This window comes from Chionomys nivalis, chromosome 4 (genome assembly GCF_950005125.1).
Source record: "Chionomys nivalis chromosome 4, mChiNiv1.1, whole genome shotgun sequence".
NCBI classification, from domain to species: Eukaryota; Metazoa; Chordata; class Mammalia; order Rodentia; family Cricetidae; genus Chionomys; species Chionomys nivalis.
Window position 1 is genome coordinate 118,849,777 of NC_080089.1, and position 25,716 is coordinate 118,875,492.

The 25,716-nt window shown below is 42.6% G+C and overlaps 2 protein-coding genes across 2 annotated transcripts in view; one reads left to right on the plus strand and one right to left on the minus strand.

The window, feature by feature from the left end:
• Positions 1-1,091: 1,091 nt before the first annotated feature.
• Kiaa1143 (KIAA1143 ortholog) lies at positions 1,092-4,553 on the minus strand. The gene is made up of 3 exons (XM_057768455.1): positions 4,385-4,553; positions 2,485-2,629; positions 1,092-1,581 (listed from the first exon to the last, which is right to left on the minus strand). The coding sequence occupies exons 1-3, from the start codon at positions 4,490-4,492 to the stop codon at positions 1,367-1,369; spliced, it is 468 nt and encodes a 155-aa protein (XP_057624438.1). The 5' UTR covers positions 4,493-4,553; the 3' UTR covers positions 1,092-1,366.
• Positions 4,554-4,649: 96 nt separating this feature from the next.
• The window catches only part of Kif15 (kinesin family member 15), a 68,626-nt gene continuing 47,559 nt past the window's right edge, over positions 4,650-25,716 (plus strand). Inside the window, exons 1-6 of the mRNA XM_057767306.1 lie at positions 4,650-4,718; positions 12,416-12,458; positions 13,812-13,995; positions 15,472-15,548; positions 18,428-18,465; positions 23,117-23,214. Of these exons, the coding sequence (XP_057623289.1) occupies positions 4,700-4,718; positions 12,416-12,458; positions 13,812-13,995; positions 15,472-15,548; positions 18,428-18,465; positions 23,117-23,214 (459 nt within the window). The 5' untranslated portion in view covers positions 4,650-4,699. The remainder of the gene's footprint in view (positions 4,719-12,415; positions 12,459-13,811; positions 13,996-15,471; positions 15,549-18,427; positions 18,466-23,116; positions 23,215-25,716) is intronic.

Genomic DNA, 25,716 nt, shown 5'->3' on the forward strand with positions numbered 1-25,716 from the left:
GGATCCCTTGACTAGGCCAACACCCATCTTACTTGTGTTCAGTGTTCTTTGGCTCCCCATTCTACCACTAATTTTCTGCCACACTGAAAGAAATTCATCCTGAGCTGGGAATGGTGGGCCACACTTTTAATCCCAGCATTTAGGATTTACAGACCTCTGAGCTCAAGGTCAGCCTAGTTTACAGGGTGAGTTCCAGGACTACACAGAGAAACCCAGTCTTGAAAAAAGCCACCCCCTCAAAAGATCATCACAAAATGCAGACCGTTATTCCCTTTAGTGGCACTTCTTTATATAAAGCTTGTGGCTCACAGTGTTACCCTGGCTTGCCTGGAACTCACTACGTAGACCAGGGGACCTTGAAATTCCTCGCGTGCATGTTGGACCAACTCTGGAGCTGGGACACCTGGCTTGGGAAGGAATTTTCGGCCAGGCACATATCCATGCCTTCATCTAAAGTAGGGTTTTACTAATGAAAAAAAATCACAAAAAAGGCTCATATATTTGAGTGCTCCATCACCAAGAAATAACCTGAAAGGATCACAAAGATTAGGAGATATGGCTTTATTGGAGGAAGTGTGTCACTGGGGGTGGGTTTTAAGGTTTCAAAAGCCCATGCCAGTGGGCCATGGTGTAACACACCTTTAATCCCAGCGTTTGGGAGGCAGAGGCAGGCAGATCTCTGAGTCTGAGACCAGCTTGGTCTACAAAGTTCCAGGACAGTCAGAGCTACTCAGACAAACCCTGTTTCAAAAAACAAAAAAAGCCCATGCCAGTCTGTCTCTCTCAGTGTTGTCATGTTTCCCACCCCTCCCCCACCACCCCTTGTGGTTCAGGATGTACCTTCAAGACTTCTTCAGCCTCATGCCTATCTTGCCACCATGCTTCCTGCCAGGATGACTAAGCTCAAACTACAAGCAAGCCCTCAATTAAATGCTTTCTTTTATAATAGTTGCCTTGGGTATGGTGTCTCTTTATATCAATAGCACAGTGATTAAGACATCTATTATAACTTTATGAGCTATTAACGTTAGATTTTTAAAATGCAACAAAATTCTAACGCTGTAAATATAAGAACCAGGATACAGAACATATACGACAACTTCAGTTTTATTTAAAAATATAATTTACATATATACATACCCACAGGTGGGAGATAATAAAATGTTAACAGTAGTGAATGTCTAACATTTCCAGCAAAGGGGCATTACTGGATGGGTTTTATTTCAAGTTTGTCTTCTGCGTTTTTGAGGCTTTCTGCAATGAACCTGAAGTACTTGGGGAAGATGTCACTTTAAGATATAGGAAAATTAATGTTTTAAAAAATACCTCATTGCTTTCAAAGGAAACCAAGTCCACATGTTTATACTTACTCATTTTCATCTTCATTGTCAAAAGAAAGGAGACTACTATTTCTTATTTGCTTTTGTGAGTTCTTTCTAACTGGACCCTGCCTATCTACGTCATCTTCATTTGTTTTCTTTTTCTTGGAGCTTGCTGTTAAACCTGAACACTTTTCATCTGAGGAACGCTTAACTGGTTTTCGATACATGATTCTCCCATCAGCTGGAGGTGGATCTTCATCTGTGACAAAAAAGAAAAGAAAAGCTGGAGAAGTTTCTTCTCATTATTTAGCTGCTAACCAAGAGTCAATTGGCAAGAAAGCCGTACAGTGTACTTAAGAAAGCAATACAGTATACTTAAGAACACCCTTGACTAAATTCAGTCTGCTCTACTGCTTCTGGTTATACCGTACCCAACACAATCCACCACTCAGTAAAACGTCACTAACATGTCCCATAATATTATTAGTCCCCAGCCGATGACAGAAAAGATGAGGGTGACACCCGAACTTAGGGTCTCGTATGCTAAGAAGGCCTCTACCACTGAGCTCTTTTCCAGGTCCTCAGGGTGTATTTTGAAATGTGTTTGGAACCACAATATTTCTCCCTAAAACAATGTGACACCTGTTTAGGAACAATGTAAGTGTACCACACAACATACTACACTTCAGCACTAATGAATTACACGAATCGTCGACCTATGTTTTTTTTTTTTTTAAATATTTATTTATTATGCATACAATATTTTGTCTGTGTGTATGTCTGCAGGCCAGAAGAGGGGACCAGACCTCATTACAGATAGATGGTTGTGAGCCACCATGTGGTTGCCAGGAATTGAACTCAGGACCTTTGGAAGAGCAGGCAATGCTCTTAACCACTGAGCCATCTCTCCAGCCCTCAACCTATGTTGTTAAACGGCTACTTTAAACAGCACACTAAGGCAGGATCATTTATTGTCTCTATTTCACTGATGGGGAACTTGCCCAAGGGTACACATCTGGCACCATAGCCAACGCTTGAAACAAAGGCCGCATTCTTCAAACAAATCATTCTATTCAATTGAGAAAAAAAAACAACCCTATTTTATGTCCTTAAAGTGCCAAAAAACAACAACAACAAAAATCAGATAATTTTTGGACATTACCTGCTTTGGCAGCCTTTATTTCTGCTTTAATTTTCATGACTTCTTCAGCTGTTAGGTCTCCCTTCTTTAAAACCACTACTTGAGGCTGCTCATCTTCTTTGTCACTGCGGTCCCCATCATCATCTGGGAGCTGAGGCTGGATTTTCTACAGAAAATCAAGTGTAACGTGTAGGTTGCTGACCTTTAACATAACCACAGCCACTGTGACAATAATTATTAAAGTAAAATGGGTATCCATGAAATGAATATAAAGTGATTAACTCCAAAGAGCCTAACTTACCACACAGAACACAGGTCTACCTGCCAGTCACCCTAGCATGCCCAGTGGCACTCACTTCTATCTAGCCCACTCAAGGGAGTGGTGAACTACTCTGGTTCTTCGTTTATAATCAATATTTTTCACTTCCGTCTTGTCTGAATTTGACAAAAAACAAAATGCCTGACAAACATAACTCAGCCTCACCAGTTAAGCCATCAAAGTAAGGAAAACAACAGGTAAAACTTATTTTCTCCTACCTCTGCTCATCTAATATCCTAACCGCTTCAGTTTAGTAGACACCGTATCAACTGCTCTTCAAAGACACACAACTTATGTAAAAGGTTTTGTTTTTTTGATCATGACATCATGAGATTTTCTTTCTTCCAATATGTCATGTTGACATTTTTTTAAACTAAAAATTTCCACCTCCTCCCCTCCCCCTGTAAAAGGTTTTATACATAAACAACGCTATACGTATTGTTTAACTCTGAAATTTCTCAAGCAGTACCCTGTCTCATTGTACACGTGTAACAAATGTAGTATTTTGTCAGCTAAATAATATTTTTCAAAAGCTAGGCACCATATGTTTTTTGTTTGTTTGTTTTTTTTGGTTTTTCGAGACAGGGTTTCTCTGTAGCTTTGGTGCCCGTCCCGGAACTAGCTCTTGTAGACCAGGCTGGTCTCGAACTCCCAGAGATCCACCTGCCTCTGCCTCCTGAGTGCTGAGATTAAAGGCGTGTGCCACCACTGCCCGCCTCATTTTTCAAATTACTGCCCAGGACTTCATTTTGTAATGTGAACACACTGCGTGAGTTGGCCTTAGACCACTCCACCCTCCAAACTCCAAACTTGAGTACTTAACAGTCCGTGACCATCTCCACTCGTCTGCCTCCTTTGTCTCTCACATTGTGTCTAGGACACGCCGCTGTTCCAGGCCAACCCTTACTTATGTTGCCTTCAAGACTAAAGAGCCTCGCCGGGCGGTGGTGGCGCACGCCTTTAATCCCAGCACTCGGGAGGCAGAGGCAGGCGGATCTCTGGGATCTTCGAGACCAGCCTGGTCTACAAGAGCTAGTTCCAGGACAGGCTCCAAAACCTCAGAGAAACCTTGTCTCGAAAAACAAACAAACAAACAACAAACAAACAAACAAAAAAAGACTAAAGAGCCTCTAGAAGACACACATGTGATGTGTGCATAGCTCCTAGGCAACAAGAACGACACTGTGTTTACGGTCTTTTTTGGACAGACTCCTTTGATGAGTACTGTTTCATCGCCCTATCCTGAGACACGCAGCCTGGACGACTGTAGAGATTCTGCTTCTAGTCCTGGATGGTTCCCCAAAAGACTCCAGATTCGAATCATTTAAACAAGTGGCCTCCGTTTCCTTCTCTGAAAAAGGGGACGATGCTGTCATCATCTTGCTCATGTACAGTGAGATCAAGAAGTGAGAAAGAAAAGGACGGGGAAGCCGTCTTAAGTTACTGAGAGCTAGGTCATCTCCAAACACAGCACTGTGAGCGAGAGACCAGACCTGGGGTCCGAGGCCCGGCCGGCTTGGCCCGGTCGCGAGTGCGGGGACCCGAGGAGCCGGAAGTGGCGTAGGCACGCGGGTCCGACGCGGCCGACTCCGGCTGGCTCACCTTGGTCTCGACGGTGGGCCCCTCCTGGTAGCCGACTCGCTCCTTGAAGCGGGACAGGAAGGCGGGCTCGGCGGGCCGCACGTACGACACCAGGTTGCGCTTGCTCATGGCAGCCCTGACGGGAAGCGCCCACCGCACCCGGCAGGGCAGAGGCGCCGTCGCCCGCGCGCACTTCTGACGTCTGCGCACGCTGGCGTCACCCAACCACGCCCTCGGGGGGTGTGGCGCGTGGGCAGCGCCAAATTCAAATCCGTGGCCATCTTGGCGGGAGGATCCTAGCGGCCACGGCGGTCGCGAATCCGCGCGGAGGTCGCCATGGCCCCTGGCTGCAAAGGTAAGTCGTGAGCCTGCCTCGTGAGCTCATGGCCGCTGGCCAACCCCGGTGTCAGCGGACGGCAGCTCCTAGGGCGGCCCGCTGGAGTGACGGCGGCGCGCACGGGGGGGAACCCGAGTTCCACGCAGAGCGCAGGCGCCCGAGTTCAGCCTCTGCTCACTTGCGCGCCTTTCCCAGCGCTGCACACACTGCTGTGTCCTTGCTGGCTTCTTGTGTCAGTGTCCCGAGGGCGGACCCTCGCGCTCTCCACCTGCTGCTTGCTCCCACGTTTCCGACTTTCTCGAAGGGAAGGGAATCCCGCCCTCAGAGGAGGGATTTTTAAAGCGAATTGCAACCCATCTGTTTACAATAGTTCCCACTTCATCCGGCAAGACTTCCTGAATTCATGAGGCCAGAATTGCATCCTAGCACAGAACCCTATAGACAGATAACTGTGTTCTGTAAATCTCGTATACTCAGAGATAAGCTGATAATAAAATACAGCAGCTGTGGTAATATACAATAGTAAGTTATGTGAAAGGGTTTCTTAGAGCCCTCTTTCCTTTTGTCATGAGGCGCTACGGTGAGAGAAAGGCTACAGTGTGACAGTTTCCAAAAGTCACTTGCACGCAAACATTGTCAGTTAGCTAGTTGCTCTCATAACAGAAGGCTGAGACTATTTAGGAGAGCGGTATATATAGTGTGGCCAAGACCCTGGCTAACGGAGTTGTGTAGCAGGATGTGCTACTGAGAATAGGCTGTTTGAGGCCAGCCTTCATATTGAGAGCTTGTCTCAAGATAATAAATAAAAGACTTACGATTTGTTTAGTTCTGAATTTTCTAGTTAGTGATTTTGGACTCTAGATGGTGGCTGGGATAAAAACCATGGAGAAGGGACCTAGAGTTAATGGGTAGACTGATACACATTCTCAATCTCTTCATTCGGAAGAGACTGATTTAATCCCCCACCTCCACTGTATGTAAGTGCCACCTCTTGTGTTGCGGAATTCTGTAAGCTGTTTTTCTTAAATTCTTTAATTTTAATTATGGTGTATGTGTCGAGGTGCCTGCCCTTGGGAGGGTGGTTGGAGACAACGAGCTGGCATTCTGAGTGTACGGGTGCTGCCATCTGTTTTTTAAGGCTGATTTTAAGATTTGAGAGTGGAATAAGGAGATGCTTGAGAAAATTGTGAAATTGTACGTTTGAATTTTACAATAGTGTTCATGTTTGTACCTCTTTGTCAATTGTAATTGTTTCCTGATTAGTTCCTTAATTTACCTCTAAGTCTATTACACCATTATCTGAACAATTCAGTGTGATCTTTTTCTCAGTTTAAAGCAGTCTTTTTCCTCTGCCACTTTCAGTGTTACAGGAATTTAAGCATACGAATGGGTACGTTGTGGATCTTAAATGCTCATCCTATTTTCTGTATCATCACAGTATTTATTATAATTCTTTTTAAAAGCAGATATCACATAAACCAGACTGGTCTTAAGATTTGTGTGAAGCCAGAGATGGTCTTGGGCTTCTGATCCTCCTGCCTTCACTCCCATAAAATAGAATAGAGCTGTTCCTGTAGTCAGTAACCCTTCAGCCTCGCCAGTATTCTGCTTATCACCACTCAGCAGTCCTATCTATTCTTGAAGCTCATGTGGTTGGTACATACGTTCTTTCTTCTCATAATGACTTTTGTGAAATTTTGTGCCTTTTCCGTGGTAGGCAGCGGCAGCTAGGTCTTTTTCACTACTCTCTGGTATTCCCTTCGGTGAGCATTTTTTTTGTTTGTTTGTTTGTTTTTTTGAGACAGGGTTTCTCTGTGGTTTTGGAGCCTGTCCTGGAACTAGCTCTTGTAGACCAGGCTGGTCTCGAACTCCCAGAGATCCACCTGCCTCTGCCTCCCAAGTGCTGGGATTAAAGGCATGCGCCACCACCGCCCGGCTAAGTGAGCATATTACAATTTGTTCTGTTTTTGAGGGGCTTTTTTCTCTCTCTCTCTCTTTGAACTTGGGTTTCTAGGTCGAATTAAATAATCTGTGAATAGTCTCTAGTATGTTTTTAGGTAGCCACATCGATGACCTCAAAATTGAAAAAAATTTACAGTAAATGTATGTAGAGAATGGTGACCTGATAAGGATAGATATATATATTCCTGTTAACCTATGTAGAGAATGGTGACCTGATAAGGATAGATATATATATTCCTGTTAACCTATGTAGAGAATGGTGACCTGATAAGGATAGATATATATATTATATATATTCCTGTTAACCTATGTAGAGAATGGTGACCTGATAAGGGTAGATATATATATTCCTGTTAACCTATGTAGAGAATGGTGACCTGATAAAGATAGATATATATATTCCTGTTAACCTTGAGTCAAGAGGGAACACAACAAAGTGGCTAAGTCCATGAAAGATGAACTCAACATCCCATCAGGCTTCAGTTGGGAATCGTGCATAGCTGCCTGCTTCTCTGCAGTTTGTTGAGACGGGATCTCTCCGCATTGTTCTAGGTGTTTGGTGCTTGCTGTAGAAACCGGACTAGCCTGTAGCTCAGAGCTCCTCCTGCCTCTGCCTCTGGAGCGATGGGATTTAAGGTGTGCACCCCTGGCCTCCTCCCTGAAATTCTTCATTTTATCTCATTGTTCAGGTAGCTTTGCTTTTGGGGGTGGGCTGGGAATGGGTAAGAATTTTCTTTTGGGATCCACTTGACTTACTGAAAACTTGCACACACATGCCTGTTGATGTCTGGGTACTTAGAAGATCTCTGGAGAGCCAGACCTTGCTCTCTATATGAACTTCTGTCCCACAGAGTCTAGCTGCATTTACTTTCCCAAGCCAAACCATTTTTCCTCAGCTCAGCCAGATCAGCGAGCTCTGCTTGGATTCTCCCGCTGCCTTCATTTCCTCCCCTCAGGATGGCTTCTATGTTGCCTGTTGCCCAGTGTCTCAGAACTTGCTGCAGACTTTTTTTGTTCAGTTCCCTAGTCACTTAACACAAGTACATTGCGTCCTTGCTACTCCATCATCGCTGACAGATTGGAAGGCTGTGTTTGGTTCATAAGGATAAGCCAAAGCGTGGACTCAGAGTTCAGCTTTTGAGACATGAAAGCCTTCCTTTTGTGTCCTGGTCTGTCCTTCTTTTCACTTTTGCTCCAGGTACAGAAATGCTGTTTATTTGTCACCAGCGTTAAGAGAACTGTGTACAGAGGTGTGATGGGTTGGACGGTCGCCTTGTCTGTTTCCTGCTTCACAGGTGTCGATCTGAGGGATAATCTCCAGAAATAAAGTTCTGTGATAACCTTTTGCTTTCAGTTCTTGTATGCGTAGAATTTATTATTGTTCTGGTCTCATTCATTCAGAGATATTTTGTGTTTCTGAGTATCAGGCACTCCTTTCAAGTATGCTTTATAAGGTGGAAGAATAATATGTGTTATGATAGTAATAATGACAACAGGTTCTTTGAAGCTGAACAGAGCCAAGAAAGGTATGGGAATTTTGTCTGTGTTGTGCTCTGACATTCAGTGGAGTCAAGTGTTGGTCCGACAGGTGGTGGGAGAAGTGGTGTTCACATTCAGCTGTTTGGAATGGATCATAGAGTGTGTGTGTCCACATGCTCCCCCCCCCCCCCCCCCGGGCTCTAGAAAGGCCCCTGAGAAGAATAGGCTGGCTGGAAGGTTGTCTGCTTTTTTTTTGAGTGGGGGAAGTAAATGGTAGTGGTGTGTTTCACGGTCTCTTGTGATTGTCTTAGATTGTATTCTTTAACATGTCTGTGAGTTTTATTCTTTAATAGCCAATAAAAGAAATTGCAATATCCGGCACCCCATGTAGGGGGCCATTTATAGGCCGAGTTTATCATCGGGACCATTGGTCACCTCTGTCCCACCAGCCTGCTCCCAAATAACCACACAGAGACTCATTATTAATTATAAATGCTTGGCTGATAGCTTAGTTTTGTTACTAACAGTTCCTGTCTCTAATTAATTATTAATTTGAAAATCATCAATATATACCTAGCATTTAAACTCATGAGACTGGATATGATTACCAGTATAATGGACTGAGATAGCATGGGGAGGAGAAATGAGGCCAAGAGTTGGTTGTGGATATAAGGGATCTGAGAAAGTCAAGGAGTATCAATAACTGAAGAAAAGATTTCCATGATGGATTTTTTGTTCTTTGTTGGTCACCCAGCCTAGGCTTTGCAGTTAGTATATAAATGCAATTATAATTACCTTTAATGGTTTTGCTATATGAAATGGCATATAGCCATTTATATGCCATGAAAAACGATGATACAGATGGTAAAGAATTTACCCAGTTCACAAAAGCATGCAGAGAAGTTCTTTAGATATGCTGTAAGAAGACAATGAACTGGAGAGATGGCTCAGAGGTTAAGAGCACTGGCTGTTCTTCCAGAGGACCCAGGTTCAATTCCCAGCACCCACATGGCACCTACCGACTGTCTCTAACTCCAATGTTGTAATATGAGCGGCGGACTAAGTTCCTAGCACCCGGCCACCCTCATGGCTAGCTTATGCCCCGAAATAATTACACGGAAACTGTATTCTTTTAATCACTGCCTGGCCCATTAGTTCCAGCCTCTTATTGGCTAGCTCTTACATATTGATCTAACCCATTTCTAATATTCTGTGTAGCACAGCGAGTTGGCTTACCAGGGAAGATCTTAACCTGCGTCTGTCTGGAGTGGGAGAATCATGGCGACTCACCGACTCGGCTTCTTTCTCCCAGCATTCTGTTCTGTTTACTCCACCCACCTAAGGGCTGGCCTATAAATGGGCCAAGGCAGTTTCTTTATTAAATGAAAGTAACTCCTCCATCATTTCCCCTTTTTTTGTTTAAACAAAAAAGAAAGGCTTTCACTTTAACATAGTAAGATTACATATAGCAAAACAGTTATCAAGCAAGAATTACAGTTACAATATTTATATCTATTTTATCTTATCATAACTAAGGAAAACTATAACTATCTATTTATTCTTCAACTCCATCAAAGACTCCAGAAGGATATAATATTACCTAAGCAAACAAGAGATCCAAAACTCTAGAAATGACAGAGACATCTCACTGCCTGAACAGTCACCCAAAGTTCTTTTGTACTGTTGGGGCATCCATCTTCAACCTTCAGGCCCATAGTATCCAGCAGACATTTTCATCAAGCAGGAAATTCCAAAGACAGTTCAGTCACTTTTTGCTGTGTCCTGCAGAATGTCTCGCAGACTCTTTTAGGAGTCAGGAACCCCGAAAAGCCATCTCACCTTTAGGCAAGTTCAGCAGTCCTCTTTCTGCGGGTTCTCTGTGTCCAGTTTATGCAACAGTCCAGGCAAGAGCAGTTTCTTGCCCAAATGGCTATCAAACTCCTTAAGGTGCCTCTTCGGTGCCCATCTTCCTCTTGAAGTAGATTGGTGCTGCCAGGAGCAGACGTGTCTCATTATCATGAAAAGCCCTAAGTTATTAAAACATTAAATGCCATATTCTGCAGTCTTTGAAAGATATGAAGAATGCCTATCTAGCTGAAATATATCTATGCACATCTAGAAAATCTAACTAACATGACTAAAAGCTTGACAATTATCGATGATTATCCATTAACAACCTATATACATTACATTTTTAAATGAACTATACAGTCACAATACCTTAATCAAGATTAGAAATATGCATATACACATAACAAAATTGACCTTCAAATCCACACCAATGCAAATTATTCATATCTATATCATATCCCCCTTTAAATGTAAAAGAACATTTATAAATAATATTTGGGAATATGGGCGCAGTTTTTTCTCTCCAAACTGCTTCTTGCTGAATGGGGGCGCTGTATTCAGATCTTTCATGGTGTAACCTGTGTGTCAGGGTCATCTCAGTCGGCAGTTGAATGAAGTAATTTTCTGAAGGTGTTCACAGCAACCTTTCAGGAGGGCGTGGTCTATCATACCACATTGGGATAGACGCAATCCACAGAGTCTCATCCTCTGTGAAAACAAAAGAAGACCCTCTCCAAAGCATCATATCCTTAGACCCATATTCTGAAATCATAATACCCTTATATCCATTCTGGTTTAGCTTGGCAGCCCATATAATGAAATGTCTCTCTGCACTTAGCTCCTTTACAGTCAAAAATTTTAAAGAAAACACAATAATACAAAGAATCCAGACTCTGTGAATTTTCCATTTTTACGTGGCTTATTTTTCTTTATTTCTTTTAATCTACAACTATCTGTACTCTGTCTCTTTAAAGACTTTACCCTTTTTTTAAGACATTAACTTTATTCTTTATATATATATTTTTCTCTCTCTCAAGCCTACGTACATTCATCCAACAGTGTCTGAATCAGTTCTATTGTGAATCTGTAATTTTTTTACTATCCAGGAGCATTTCTTAAAATGTTAAGCACTTCTTAAAAACTTAAGTTGCACCATGTACAGATAATACGGTATCGCCTGTGTGTGTCCTGCCCAGTCGAAACCTTAACTGCGCTGTTATTATGGTAATTATGGTAGTTCCTGCCTGAGACCAGCACAGTTCAGCATGGCGGAGCTGAGCCCTCCTGCCTCAGAGCCATTTGGTGCCCCTGAGCCACACACAGTTCCAGGCACACAGCAGTCCACATTGCCATCAAGCAAGCCATAGCACTTTACTCCAAAAGATCCATTCAAAGACTCTGTCTCCCGCAGGAGCCAGACAGAGATCGCAGTGGCGGCACAGCCCAGAAAGCAGGCAATTTTAAAACAGCCAGTTTTTTCCTGTTGCTGAGTCAGGACAATTTCTTTGCGGCACGTAACCCAGAAACAGCAAAAAGCTGTCTTAAATTCTCTTTCTGTCCTTTTTAAGCCCTCTCAGGTTTTACGTGGAGTTCATTAGCACGCTGGGCGCCACTCTGTTGTAATACAAGCGGCGGGGCTGCGTCCCCGGCACCTGGCCACCCGCATGGCTAGCTTATGCCCCGAAATAATTACACGGAAACTGTATTCTTTTAATCACTGCCTGGCCCATTAGTTCCAGCCTCTTATTGGCTAGCTCTTACATATTGATCTAACCCATTTCTAATATTCTGTGTAGCACAACGAGTTGGCTTACCAGGGAAGATCTTAACCTGCGTCTGTCTGGAGTGGGAGAATCATGGCGACTCACCGACTCGGCTTCTTTCTCCCAGCATTCTGTTCTGTTTACTCCACCCACCTAAGGGCTGGCCTATAAATGGGCCAAGGCAGTTTCTTTATTAAATGAAAGTAACTCCTCCATCACTCCAAGATCTGACACCCTCACACGGACATACATGTAGCCAAAATACCAATGCAAATGAAATAAAAGTAAATAAATTATTTAAAAAAAAAAGAAGACAGCATGTCAGTTCCCTAGGCCAGCTTTTGAGGGGAGACCAGGGCAGAGAGAGGGTAGAAGTTTTATAGTAGTTGAGGAGAAAGTTACTTAGTCTCATGAGCCATTTGTGTGGGGTCTATACTGGGATAGATAGGCAGAGATACAGGCTTCTCACTGTCTTGTTAGCTAGGAAAGTTTAAAGTGTGGATCATTTTTTATTAGAACTTAGGTACCATGATGTCTATATAAGACATGTTAAGTTACCGAGGTCAGTCTCCAAGGAGTTGTGGCCTAATTCCTGAGGTAAGAGTTTTAGTTTTATTCTTAGGCTTTTATCCTTACAGATCTCTTATCTTCTTTTTCTAGCTGAGTTACGAAATGGGACGAATTCTCATTCCACCCAGCCAAGGTAAGAAAAAGTCTTGCTGATAAAGAAAATGAAGGGTATAGTAGATCGCTGTTTAGTATGGTCTGTAGTAGGAGCAGCAGGCCACTTCCCACCGCCCACTCCCTGCCACCGGCTAGCTTATGCCCCGAAATAACAACACACAAATTATATTCATTTAAACACTGCCTGGCCCATTAGCTCTAGCCTCTTACTGGCTAACTCTCACATCTTGATTAACCCATTTCTAATACTCTGTGTAACAGCACGAGGTAGTGGCTTACCGGGAAGGATTCTAGTCTACATCCATCTTGGGTCGGAGCTTCATTGCATCTGCCCTGGAGAGGAGAGGCATGGCAATTGCCTCACTTCCTCCCAGCATTCTGTTCTGTCTACTCTACCCACCTTAGGGCTGGCCTATCAAATGGGCCAAGGCAGTTTCTTTATTAACCAATGACCTTCCTCCATCAATGGTCAGAGATGCTTAGTTCAAAATTTAGCTCGTCTTCAACCAGCTGGAAGTAGAGGACAATCGCGTGCTTCCCAATGCCTTCCTACTTCCCCGCAAAAATATAGAGTGAATGACGTGATGATTCCTTGGGAAGGAATTACTTATTAATAGGTACTAGTAGGCTGGCAATAGCAGAAAAGCGAAGCTGAGCTCCTTGAAGTAGCTGCCTTTGATTTTATTTTCAATAAAGGTGTGTGAGGGTATCTGCTGGAAAATAAATCTGGGTGTGAGTTATGTGAGAATTTAAAAGGAGTAAATTTCAGCGGCACAGGCCTAAGACTTGGCCTCACTACAGTAATGTGACAGGCAGTGGTTGTAGGAGCGGCAGGCTACGTTCCCGCCCAGCTCCCGCATGGCTAGCTTTATACCCAGAAATAACAACATACAAATTGTATTCGTGGGGCGCCACTCTTAGTAAGAGCTGCTATCTGCTTTCGCCGCTCCCGGCTACCGGCTAGCTTTACCCGAAATAATTACATGGAAACTGTATTCTTTTAAACGCTGCTTGGCCCATTAGCTCTAGCCTCTCACTGGCTAACTCTCACATCTTGATTATCTTAACTCCAACAATCTGTGTAGCACCATGAGGTGGTGGCCCACCAGGAAGGATCCTAACCTGTGTCCATCTTGACAAGGAGAATCATGGCGACTGCCTGACTCGGCTTTCTTTCTCCCAGAATTCTGTTCTGTCTACTCCACCCACCTAAGGGCTGGCCTATCAAAGGCCAAGCAGTTTCTTTATTAATTAACCAATGAAAGCAACAGATAGATGACACTCCCACATCAGGCAGTTTGAGATTCGGTTCTTTATTTATAGTCTCCTTTCCCCAGCAAACTCACCTGTTCCCTTTTGTTTTGGTCCTCAGTAATGAAGGTGATGCCATCAAAGTTTTTGTGAGAATCCGTCCTCCTGCGGAGGGCCCAGGACCTTCAGATGGAGAGCACAGCTTGTGCTTGTCTGTGCTCTCCCCGACGACGCTCCGGCTGCACTCCAACCCAGACCCCAAGACCTTTGTGTTTGATTATGTTGCAGGCATGGATACCACTCAGGTAGTGGCCATTGGAAACTTACCCTTTCATTAGGAAGATATGAGGCTTTGATTGTTGGGATTCAATTCCTGGTCACTTTTTAGTTGTGTAGATTTCAGATAAGAAAGCTAAAACTTCCATAAATGTTTTAATCTAATTTTATTAAGCAGTTGTCTTCTTTAGTCTTCAAGCTTTGTCCAAGAATCACACAAAGCTGCTTTATGTTTCTTTTTATACATACTGATGAAGATAAATGGAGATTTTAGAGCTACTTAAACAATCCCTAAATACAGTTCACTTTCTAGCTTAAGGATTTAAGATGACTGTGAGCTTGTGAAAATGACTCCATGGATAAAATCACTGCCTCAAAGGTCTCGCTAGCTGAGTTCAAACCCCAGAACCCACATAAAGAAGGTTACTGTTGTGTGAACAACTGCTTTGCTTTGCTTTCTTTCCTTCCATCCCTTTTGTTGTTTTGTCTTCTCCCCTTTGAGACAGGGCTTCTCAGTGTAGTCCTGGCTGTCCTGGAACTCACTCAGTAGACCAGACTGGCCTTGAACTCACAGAGATCTGACACCTCTGCCTCTAGAGTACTGGTGTTAAAGGCCTGTGCCAGTACTGCAGTTTGATAACTGCTTTTCTGATTAAATCCATTTTAATTAAAATCTAGTACCACTGTCTAACAGAACTTTCTGCAGTGGTGGAAATGTTTGATATTTGACCTGCTACAGTAACTTCTGGCCATGTAGTGAATTAAATTTAATTAAAACTAAATAAAATTTAAAATTTGATTACTTGTGTGCATTAGCCATACATGACTCTTAACATTTGAAATATGGCTAGTATGTTAGATAATTCAAGTTAGTCACATGTAACTAATGGTTACTGTATCAGACATCACAGGTCTTTATTTTTTTGTTTCATCCTAAGATCCCATGCATGAGCAAAGGCAGAACTGGTGGTCTACACTTGTAATCCAAATGGTGGGAAGGCAGAAATATGGATCACTGGGACTCACTGGTCAGCCTGCCTAGTCTACTTGTTGAGTTGATTTTGTCTCAAAATTAAACAAAAAACTACAGTGGGTAGCACCCAAGGAACAACAGCCACAGTGTCATTTGCATACACACATCTGTACATAAATATGTATGTAAACCCAAAGAATTGAAATGCATTTGTAAACAATATCAACACTTTAAAAATAGTAAAACAGTGTTACAGAAATTGATAAGGCTGAAACCATAAAGTCGACACTGTTAGGTTTCTCAGAACCTTTCCCTGGTCGTGTTGCTCCAAAGCCGTAGATGCACTTTCAATGTATCACTGTATTGGAGATAAACGGACCTAACAATATCTGTAGTTTACCTTTTATCATCTTTTATGGTTTACCCTTTTTTCCTAAGTAGATGCAACCTTCAAGTAATCAGTTTTTATTATATCATGAGATGTAGATTAGAAGTATTTTTATTTAACATGTTTGGTGCTTATTATTTGTAGGAATCTGTGTTCTCAACAGTGGCTAAAAGCATTGTGGTGTCTTGCATGAGCGGTTATAACGGGACCATCTTTGCATAGTAAGTTGTTGTTTGTCTACATACAAAGGTATGATAGTGCTTGTAGTAGTTCCTACTTGTTGCTGCATTAATAAGTCACCCCAAACTTTAGTGGCATAAAATAACCAATTTATTTTACTTAAGTCAAAAGTTCAACATGGATCTTACTGGGCTAAGATTAAGCTGTTACTGGAGCTTCCTTCCTCCTGGCAGCTGTACAGAATATTTCTCCTTTCCAGCTTATGTGGCTCAGAGCCACTAGCAGTGCAGTGACCCTTTCTGACTTTTATTCTGTCCCTGACAAAGGCTCTGGGTTTGTAGACATGTCTGCTGTAGGTCAGCCTGACCTGGGCAATCAAGGTGAGTGGGTTGAGCTCTGTCTCTTGGAGAGAAGAATGATATTTGAAATTTTTCTGAAAGAAAGGTTTGTTTTGTTTATTCGTCCATTTATGTGATCTATAGTCATGTATATTTATATTATACTTTGGGTTGTAATCCTGTGCTATAGTCTTATGTTGCTCATCTTGTTCCATCCTTGGTCACTGGGAGCGTTTTGAAGTTGGTGTACCCCCTTGACATATTCTGTCCTTTGAGTTTTGAGCACTTTTCTTGCTTTATGATGCTACCCGACTTTTCTTGTTTTTTTAATATTTATTTATTATGTATACAATATTCTGTCTGTGTGTATGCCTGCAGGCCAAAAGAGGGCACCAGACCCCATTACAGATGGTTGTGAGCCACCATGTGGTTGCTGGGAATTGAACTCAGGACCTTTGGAAGAGCAGGCAATGCTCTTAACCTCTAAGCCATCTCTCCAGCCCAGCTACCCGACTTTTCAAGCTCTTATATTTTCCCTAAACTCGTTCCAGAACCATTCAAACCCTGGTTCCTTTTGTTGGAAAATAGTAATGAGAAACCAAGATCTGGCCCCTGAGATGTATTTGTTTCTATTGGACAGTGACTGCTTTGAGGCTTTCTCAGCAGACAGGGCTAGGAAATCTATGTATGTAACCTTGTGTCAGCAGAGAGATCTGGAATTGTTTCTGTATCATCTGCTCTGCTCATGTAGATACCATGCTAAACATGGGTTTATACTGATGTCTGGCTCTGACCCAGTAACCACAGGGTTTATTCTAGCCTTTCTTGTTTACTACCCTTGCCGTCGGTGATAAACCTTTTCCTGTCTGTCATCCCTTTACTAACCTATTCAGCCTTAGGATACATGTAAAATAGTTTCAGAATTAATAGGTATCACTGTGAGAAACAAATTAGCTGTAAAGTGTTAATGTGCAGTTCCCTTTCCGTGTGCCCTCCAGCACCATGAGAACCTGTCTGGGCCTGTTCTCAAGTGCATGGTGTCTTCAGCAATAGGGAATGACCTTCCATCTCTAGGAGGGTAACCAAGGGCAACAGCAATAGGTTGTATGTTCTGGGGGTCTCTTGGACACCCCTGCCCAACAACTCAAAAGAGGGCTTCTCATGTCTAGTATTGGGGGTTTTGGTTTTTGTTAGGTAATCTAATTATACATCCATACATACATACATACTATATTATATAAAATTATATATATGATATTTCATGTATTATAGTCTTTTTTAAGTAGATAATTAGTAGTATGATTCCTTATGGCTTTTTCAGAATCCATATTGTTATTTTACTGTCCTCCCTCCTTCTATCTTTACCTCCACCCTGCTCCCCAAAGAGCCTGCCCTTTCCCATTTCCCGGGTCAGACCATTTGTAACCTGCTGTTCCCCTCTCGCTCCCTAACCCCTCTGTCCTGGCAGTGGTTCTGTTTTATTTTCCTGGTTTCTGTAGACTGTGCACTCACTCACATCTGGAGATTTGGAGCTAGGATCCTTTAAATGTTTCGCTTTAAGACACGAGATAGAGGCCGGGCGATGGTGGCGCACGCCTTTAATCCCAGCACTCGGGAGGCAGAGGCAGGCGGATCTCTGTGAGTTCGAGACCAGCCTGGTCTACAGAGCTAGTTCCAGGACAGGCTCCAAAACCACAGAGAAACCCTGTCTTGAAAAACCAAAAAAAAAAAAAAAAAAAAAAAAAAGACACGAGATAGAAAGCTATTCTCTCATGCCTTCCCATAGCAGTGGAGAATTTTTCCATAGATTATTTTGAATGATCAAATTCAAAATGACTTTGAGATAGCCACAGTTGCAACAGATTGCCTGTCTTCAGAACTGTTTTGGTTGGAGACTCTGGAGGCTGGCTTGCTTGCTTGTTTATTTATGTGTTTATTTATTTAGAGGAAGGGTTTCTCTGTGCAGCTCTGGCTATCCTGGAACTTGACATATAGACCTTGAACTCAGAAAGCTCTGCTTGCCTCTGCCTCCTGAGTACTGGGATTAAAGGCGTGCACCATTATGTCCAGCTCTGTAGGAATATTTATGCTAAGATTCACTCATTAATATATTAATTCAAATTCTTTTTTATATTTGTGGGTAGAACTTGGAGATAAACAAGTGATTTATTGGTTGGGTGATCATACAGATCTCAGAGATCTGCCTACCTCCGCCACATACTGAGATTAAAGGCATTTTCACCAGTGCAGTCCTTAAACTTAAATTAAAATAGACATTTAAATGTCTTTTCCAGGCAGAGAACTTCAAAATTGCTACATTATTTAGCGAAAATTAGAAACAGAAGTCTACTTGGTTCTGGTTGAATAACTTATGCTAGAAGATTCTGTCTCCATAACATACTGTTGTAGCTATTCATAAAAATGAGGGAGGCATCTGTTTTCTGGCTGAGATATCTGAGGTGCAGTTAATTAAGGGAAAAGAAGGTTGCAGAGCAGTTTGGAAAGGATCATCCCATTCCATTCTAAATAGGAGGATAGTCGGAATTTTATGTGTGAAAATAACACAAAATTTTATCTTTCAGTGGACAGACTGGCTCAGGGAAGACATTTACTATGATGGGTGAGTAACGACCAGTGTTTGCTACCAATACACTTCCTGTGGTGACTACTTGGGGCATGTTTTAGGAGAAGGCATTATTTTTTTGTGTGATGTTGCTTTTGTAAAAATATGGATGTTTCCCATGTTTCTACCAGGTTGTGGATTCCTAGATAATTTATTTGTTAATCCTGATTATAGCTATGTACCTTACTCAATAGACTAGGTATAGATTGGGTGCTAGACACAATTTTATGTTTGTGTGTCCATTCATATATATACATACATGTGTGTGTGTAAAATCATATACATATGTGTGTGTGTATCTGCATAAGCACTACCAAGGCCCAGATTGCTTGTTTATGGCTCCTGCCCTATCCCCTGATACTATGATTGTTATCTTCATTATGTTTGCTTGCTTTGGAATGTCTACAAATGAGATTTTATAGAAAAATAATGTAAGATCACTCATGTATCTAATGTTATTTTCCTACCTAGTATGCATGTCTGCTCTCCTCCTCTCTCTCTTTCTCCTTCCTCTTTCTATCTGTTTCCTTCCTTCCTTCCTTCCTTCCTTCCTTCCTTCCTTCCTTCCTTCCTTCCTTCCTTCCTTCCTTCCTTCCTTCCTTCCTTCCTTTCTTTCAAGACAGGGTCTTATTGTGTAGCCATAGCTATACTGGAACTTGCTCTATAGACCAGGCCTGCCTTGAACTCACGTTCATCTGCCTCTGCCTCCTCTGGAGTGCTGGTATTTATAGTATATGGCACCTTGTCTAGCTCCTCCTTTCTTTCCTTTCTGTGATTCCCTCCCTAGGGATGCCCCACCCCCACCAACAGGATCTCATGTAGCCTAGACTGATCTGGAACTCACTGTGTAACTATGGGTGAGGTTGAACTTTATCTTCCTGTCTCCAGCTCCCAAGCAAGAATCACAGGTGTGCCTTTTACACCCAGCCTGTATCCTTAAGGTACAGTTTACAAGGACTATTCACAAACTTATAAGTGCAGTGCTACAAGGCCTGTACACGACAATAAGGTTTTCATTACTTCTCTGTACCCTTTTGTGCATACCAGTGTTGAAGGAGACCACTTGTTAGTTCCCAGCTGCCCTGCCCTAAAATAATCACACAGAAACTGTATTAATTAAATCACTGCTTGGCCCATTAGCTTTAGCTTTTTATTGACTAACTCTTACATATTAATTTAACCCATTTCTATTAATCTGTGTGTCACCACGTGGCTATGGCTTACCGGGTAAAGTTTCCAGCATCTGTCTCCAGTGGGGCTATGTGGCTTCTCTCACTCTGCCTTCTTTTTCCCAGCATTCAGTTTAGTTTTCTCCACCTACTTAAGTTCTGCCCTAATAACAGGTCAAGGCAGTTTCTTTATTCATTAATGGTAATCACAGCATACAGAGGGGATCACACATCATACCAGCCACCTGTTATGCCTAGAGCCTTTGGTCTCTAGGGTATGCTTAACTAATATTTGTAACACCTTCTGTATCATTTTAGTTTTTTGTTTGTTTGGTTGGTTTTTTGTTTGTTTTGTGGAGTTTTTTTTGTTTTGTTTTGTTTTTGTTTTTTGAGACAGGGTTCCTCTGTAGCTTTTGGGGGGGGGGGGGCTGTCCTGGAACTCGCTCTTATAGACCACGCTGGCCTTGAACTCAACAGAGATCTACCTGCCTCTGCCTTCCAAGTGCCACCATCGCCAGGCTCATTCTGTTTTTTTTTTTAATATTTATTTATTTATTATGTATACAATATTCTGTCTGTGTGCATGTCTGCAGGCCAGAAGAGGGTACCAGACCTCTTTACAGATGGTTGTGAGCCACCATGTGGTTGCCGGGAATTGAACTCAGGACCTTTGGAAAAGCAGGCAATGCTCTTAACCACTGAGCCATCTCTCCAGCCCCTGGTTTTTGTTTTTTTTTTTTTTTGAGAGTGGGTTGCTATTTATCCCAGGCGGCTGTGATCTTGCAGCAGTGTTTTGCTTTCCTCTCTCTGTCCTGGGATTGCCAGTGTGCAGCACCACTCTCAGACACACCTTTCCTTTCTTTTCCTTTTTGTAAGAGGATCTTACTATGTCACTCTGGCTATCCCTGCACTCTGTGTAGATCAGGCTGGCACCAAACACTCAGTGATCTACCTGAATGTGCTTCCTGAGTGCACTGACTAACGGTGTTTGCTAGCACACTACCACCCCTTTCTGTCTATCTGTTTCTCTCTCTCTCTCTCTCTCTCTCTCTCTCTCTCTCTCTCTCTCTCTCTCTCTCTCTCACAAAAAGAAAGAAAATCAAACAAGCAAATAAGATCAATAAGACAAAATGCCCATACAAAACAAAAAATCCTCAAACAAACAAACAAACATGAAATTTGTTTTGTGTTAGCCCACTACTCCTGGGCATATGGCCTGCCCTGGAGAGTGGTGGATAGACCTGGCGACACTCCATTGGAGAAAACTAATTTTCCCTTTGTCAGTTAGTATCAGTTGATGGGACTCTGTCATGTTCTTTCTTCTCGTTGCTGGGACTCGGTTTGACTTGAATCTGTTAGACCTTTTCTAACTATAAATGATGCTTTCATCACTCTTTTGGTTTTTTTCTACTCAGGAATTATAGGTGGGCAAGGAGAAGCGTTTCAGAGGGTGGTTGTTGGCAGCTTCTGTAGCTCTTGCATTGGATACCAGGGAGTGCTGGTATAGCAGACAGGTCTGAAGAGGGACAGACAGTTCCAGCTCAGCTGTTGCAGGCCTCAGGTGGTAGAATCCGTAGCAGGATGTTGGGATTCCTTAGTCCTTGGTAGAAGCTGGTGTTGCAGCTTTCAAGTAGGCCTACATAATGAGATTCTCTAGCACTTTACAGTTAACACACAAGACTTCCTAAGGTATGATAATTTATTCCCACCTGCAAGCAAGTAATCATCAGCTAAGTGCCCCTAATGCAATTCATTTCTTGTGTCATCTACTGGAAGTTTGTCCTGGATCCTGTAGGCTTGAGGCTCAACTGAGGTTCCCTCCTCTAAGATGACCCTAGCGTGTGTTGAGGTGACAAAATCTAGCCAGCACAAAGAGCAAACTGCTGACCCATTTCTCCAGCCCTCTGGATTTTGGTGGGGGAGCGTGGGGGTAAAAATTGTTTTGGGAATGACTGTAAAGCATTGATTGGTGATCAACTCTACCTTCAATTTCTTTCTCCTCCTCCTGAGGCTGGGAGGTGAGGACCTGAGCCTGTGGTACTGCAGGCCTCCAGCCCCTCATCCTGTCACTTGCGATGGAAGAGCTTTCTAAACATCGCTTCATTAGCATCATGCGATTTTGAGTGGATTTGTTGTAATAGTCTTTCTCCTTCGTTGCTCTAAACTGTCCTGTGGCTGCTTCAGGAGTCAGGGACACAGGCAGAAGTTCTTGAGAAAAGGACATGCTTTCAACCTACACACTTAGGAATAACAAGGGATACAGAACTTGTCAGCTAGGAGCTGTTGAGGTACATCAGAGTATAAATACCACATCACAAACTTCAGCTAGTATTCCTTACAACTCTTACACATCTGTCTTTCCCCAATTGTAACAAAACAGAAAAAACTCTCTGCATTAATGTCTGCTAGTAACGGGGGAAATGTCATTAGTGTGACCGTCTTACTGGTATTTTTTTAACTGCCCAATTAAAAAAAAAAAAAGATAGCAAATCCTAATTTTTAGCACTTAATGTGCTCGATGTCCTACTGTAATTTATTTGCAAACTTGCAAATCTTTCAACAGCTTTCTAGTTATTGACATCATTACCCCTATTTTGTAGTTGAAAATTATGATGCTCAGGACACAGTGTGGGTTCGTGGCTTAGAGGACTGACCAGTCTGCGTCTTAGTTTCTTTTCTCTGGCTGTGACAGGACATCATGACCAAGGCAACTTACAGAAAAAGCGTTTATCACAGCTTACAGTTTAAGAGGGCGGGTCCATGACTGTCATGGCAAGGAACGTGGCAGCAGGCAGACAGTAGCCGAGAGCTTATGTCGGTCCACAAGCAGGAGGCCTAGAGAGTTAACTAAGAATGGTGGTCGCCTTTGGAACTTCAAAGCCCATCACCATTGACACCCCCTCCAATAAGGCCACACCTCCTAACCCTTTCCAAACAGTTCTACTAACTGCAAATCCAGCATGCAAATTACCATTCAAGCCATCAATCCATCTATGAACACACAGGTCACCTGCTTAAATAGAGTAAATAGAGTACAGTCACTCAGTACCTGACGCTTGGAAGTCACCTGTGTAAACAGAGTACAGTCACTCAGAACCTGACACTGGAAGTCACCTGTGTAAACAGAGTACAGTCACTCAGAACCTGACACTGGAAGTCACCTGTGTAAATAGAGTACAGTCACTCAGAACCTGACACTGGAAGTCACCTGTGGAAATAGAGTACAGTCACTCAGTACCTGACGCTTGGAGGATGTGAAGCTTAGCATGGGGATAGATCATACACTTTTTAGAATTGGTTGGTGGCTACTGTGGGCCTTCCCTTCAGTCTCACCAAGGGGCAGTTTTATTATTTAGTTTGTCACAGATGTAAATGTAACTTGCTTGAACCAGAACTAGGAAGTTGGTTATACTGGGTATCATTTTATTTCTGTATAAACTGCCTTCTGATATTGCCATTGTTTTATTCTTTTTTCTCAGGACCATCAGACTCCGATAATTTTTCTCATAATCTGAGAGGAGTAATCCCACGAAGTTTTGAATATTTGTTTTCCTTAATTGATCGTGAAAAAGAAAAGGTAAAGCTTACTGTAAAGATTAAATGTTGGGAGGCTGGAGAGATAGCTCAGCCATAAAGAGCCACTGGCTGCTCTCCTAGAGGACCTGCATTCAATTCCCAGCACCCACATGGCAGTTCACAGCTCTGTAACTCCAGGGGATCTGATGCCTTCTTCTAGCCTCTTTGGGTACCGGGCATCTACATGGTGCACAGACATACCAATAAATTTAAAACAAAAAAATTGAAATGAAAAAATAAAATGCGGATAGAGAGCTTGCCTAGAATGCAGTAGGCCCTGGGTTTGATTCCCAACACTGAAAAAGCTGAGTGCGTTGGTGGACACCTGTAATCCCATCCTTCTGGAGGTAGAAGCACGAGGATCAAAATTTCAGGATCATCAGAAGTTCAAAGCCATCCTAATGGATATAGAGTGTTCAAGGCTAGCCTGACTGACAGCACACACAAAAGAGCTGATTGCTTCTGGCACTCTCAAAGCTTCTTATGGGAGAAAAGTGTATAGAAGATCTCAGTCAAGGAAAATAAAGTGCAGTGATTTAAATGAGAAACACCCCCCATAGTCTCAAGCATTTAAATTCTCTCTCTCTCTTTTTTTTTTTTTTTTTTTTTTTTTTTTTGGTTTTTCGAGACAGGGTTTCTCTGTGGTTTTGGTTCCTGTCCTGGAACTAGCTCTGTAGACCAGGCTGGTCTCGAACTCACAGAGATCCACCTGCCTCTGCCTCCCGAGTGCTGGGATTAAAGGCGTGCGCCACCACCGCCCGGCTCAAGCATTTAAATTCTTGGTCTCTACTTGGTTGCACTTTTTGGGAAGTCTGGGGAAGTACGGCCTTGTTAAGAAGTATGTCATTGGAGGTGGGATTTGAAGAAAGTCTCGACGCCATTTCAAATTCACTCTCTCTGCTTCTTGCTTGTGTTTTGAGATTTGAGCCCTTAGCTTCTGGTTCCTCTGCCAGTTGTTCCTCACAGCTGCTCCCTTCTTTCTGCCATCAAGGACTCTGTCCCATGGAAGCTCTAACTTCTGTAAGCTGTCTTGGTTTGGGTGTTTTATCACAGCAGTCGTAAAGCAGCTAATAACTCATGATGCACTAAAAGTCCCATCATCTAGCTGTATCCAGGCTTAACGGTGTGCATAAGTCCTCATGGTCTACATTAATGTGGACCCATCCTGTAAGTCCTCATGGTCTACATTAATGTGGACCCATCCTGTAAGTCCTCATGGTCTACATTAATGGTGGACCCATCCTGTAAGTCCTCATGGTCTACATTAATGTGGACCCATCCTGTAAGTCCTCATGGTCTACATTAATGTGGACCCATCCTGTAAGTCCTCATGATCTACATTAATGTGGACCCATCCTGTAAATCCTCATGGTCTACATTAATGGTGGACTCATCCTGTAAGTCCTCATGGTCTACATTAATGGTGGACTCATTCTGTAAGTCCTCATGGTCTACATTAATGTGGACCCATCCTCCTTTATTGGCAGTACTTGCTTGCACCTCACTGTTGTCTTGTTCTTTGTGGATTAGAACTCCCATCATCTGAGAATATCGTCTTTTCCCCCTTATGGGTTCCTAGGTTGGACCATTCTCATGTTTGCACTTACTTAGCTTGGTAGATTCCAGAGTTAAGAATCCTTGGTATTGAGTACTTTAAATATTTCTGTACCAAGGAAATTGGTAAGTAGCATTGGTTTACTATTTATTCCTTTGCAAAAATATCCCTAACATTGCAATTAAACATATAAATTGCATGAGAGTAAAATAATTAAATTTAACACCATGTGTTTCTGTGGTTACATTTAAAAAAACTTATTTATTTTTATCAATATCGCATGTCTTGTTGGTATGTGTGTCTTGTGTACCACATGCAAGCCTGGTGGCTGAGACCAGAAGAGCAGGTTGGGTCCCCTGGGACTGGAGTTACTGATAATTGTGAGCCTCCATGTGTGCTGAGAATCTAATGGGGGTCTTCTGGAAAAGCAGCCAAGTGCTCTTAACCAATAAGCGATCTCTGCAGCCCCTAGTTGGTATTGTTTTGTTAAGTATATAGAGTATTTATCAGCACGTATGTGCACCACATATGTAAAGTGCTTGTAGAGGCCAGAAGGCAACAAATGCTGAATTGATGTTGTGCAAAAATACCTGTAGGTGCTGGAAATCGAGCCCAAGTCTTGTATAAGAGCTGCAAGTGCTTTTAACCACTGAGCCATCTCTCCAACCCCAAAATTTTTCAGGATGAATTAATTTCAATCTTTTAAAGAACATAAATCTTACTTCAAGTAAAACTTTATCTGGGGCTGATGCTACGGTCCAGCGAAAGGCAGTTGCCACCAATACTAATGACTCAAGTTTGTTCCCTGGGACCAGAAGTTATCTTCTGATCTACACGTACATGCCTACACATACAAACACAATAAATACATGTTAATAGACAAAACTAGGAGGAAGTTCACTATGGAAGGCAGTGGAAACCCATTTGAGCTGCTCAGTTCCCGTGTCC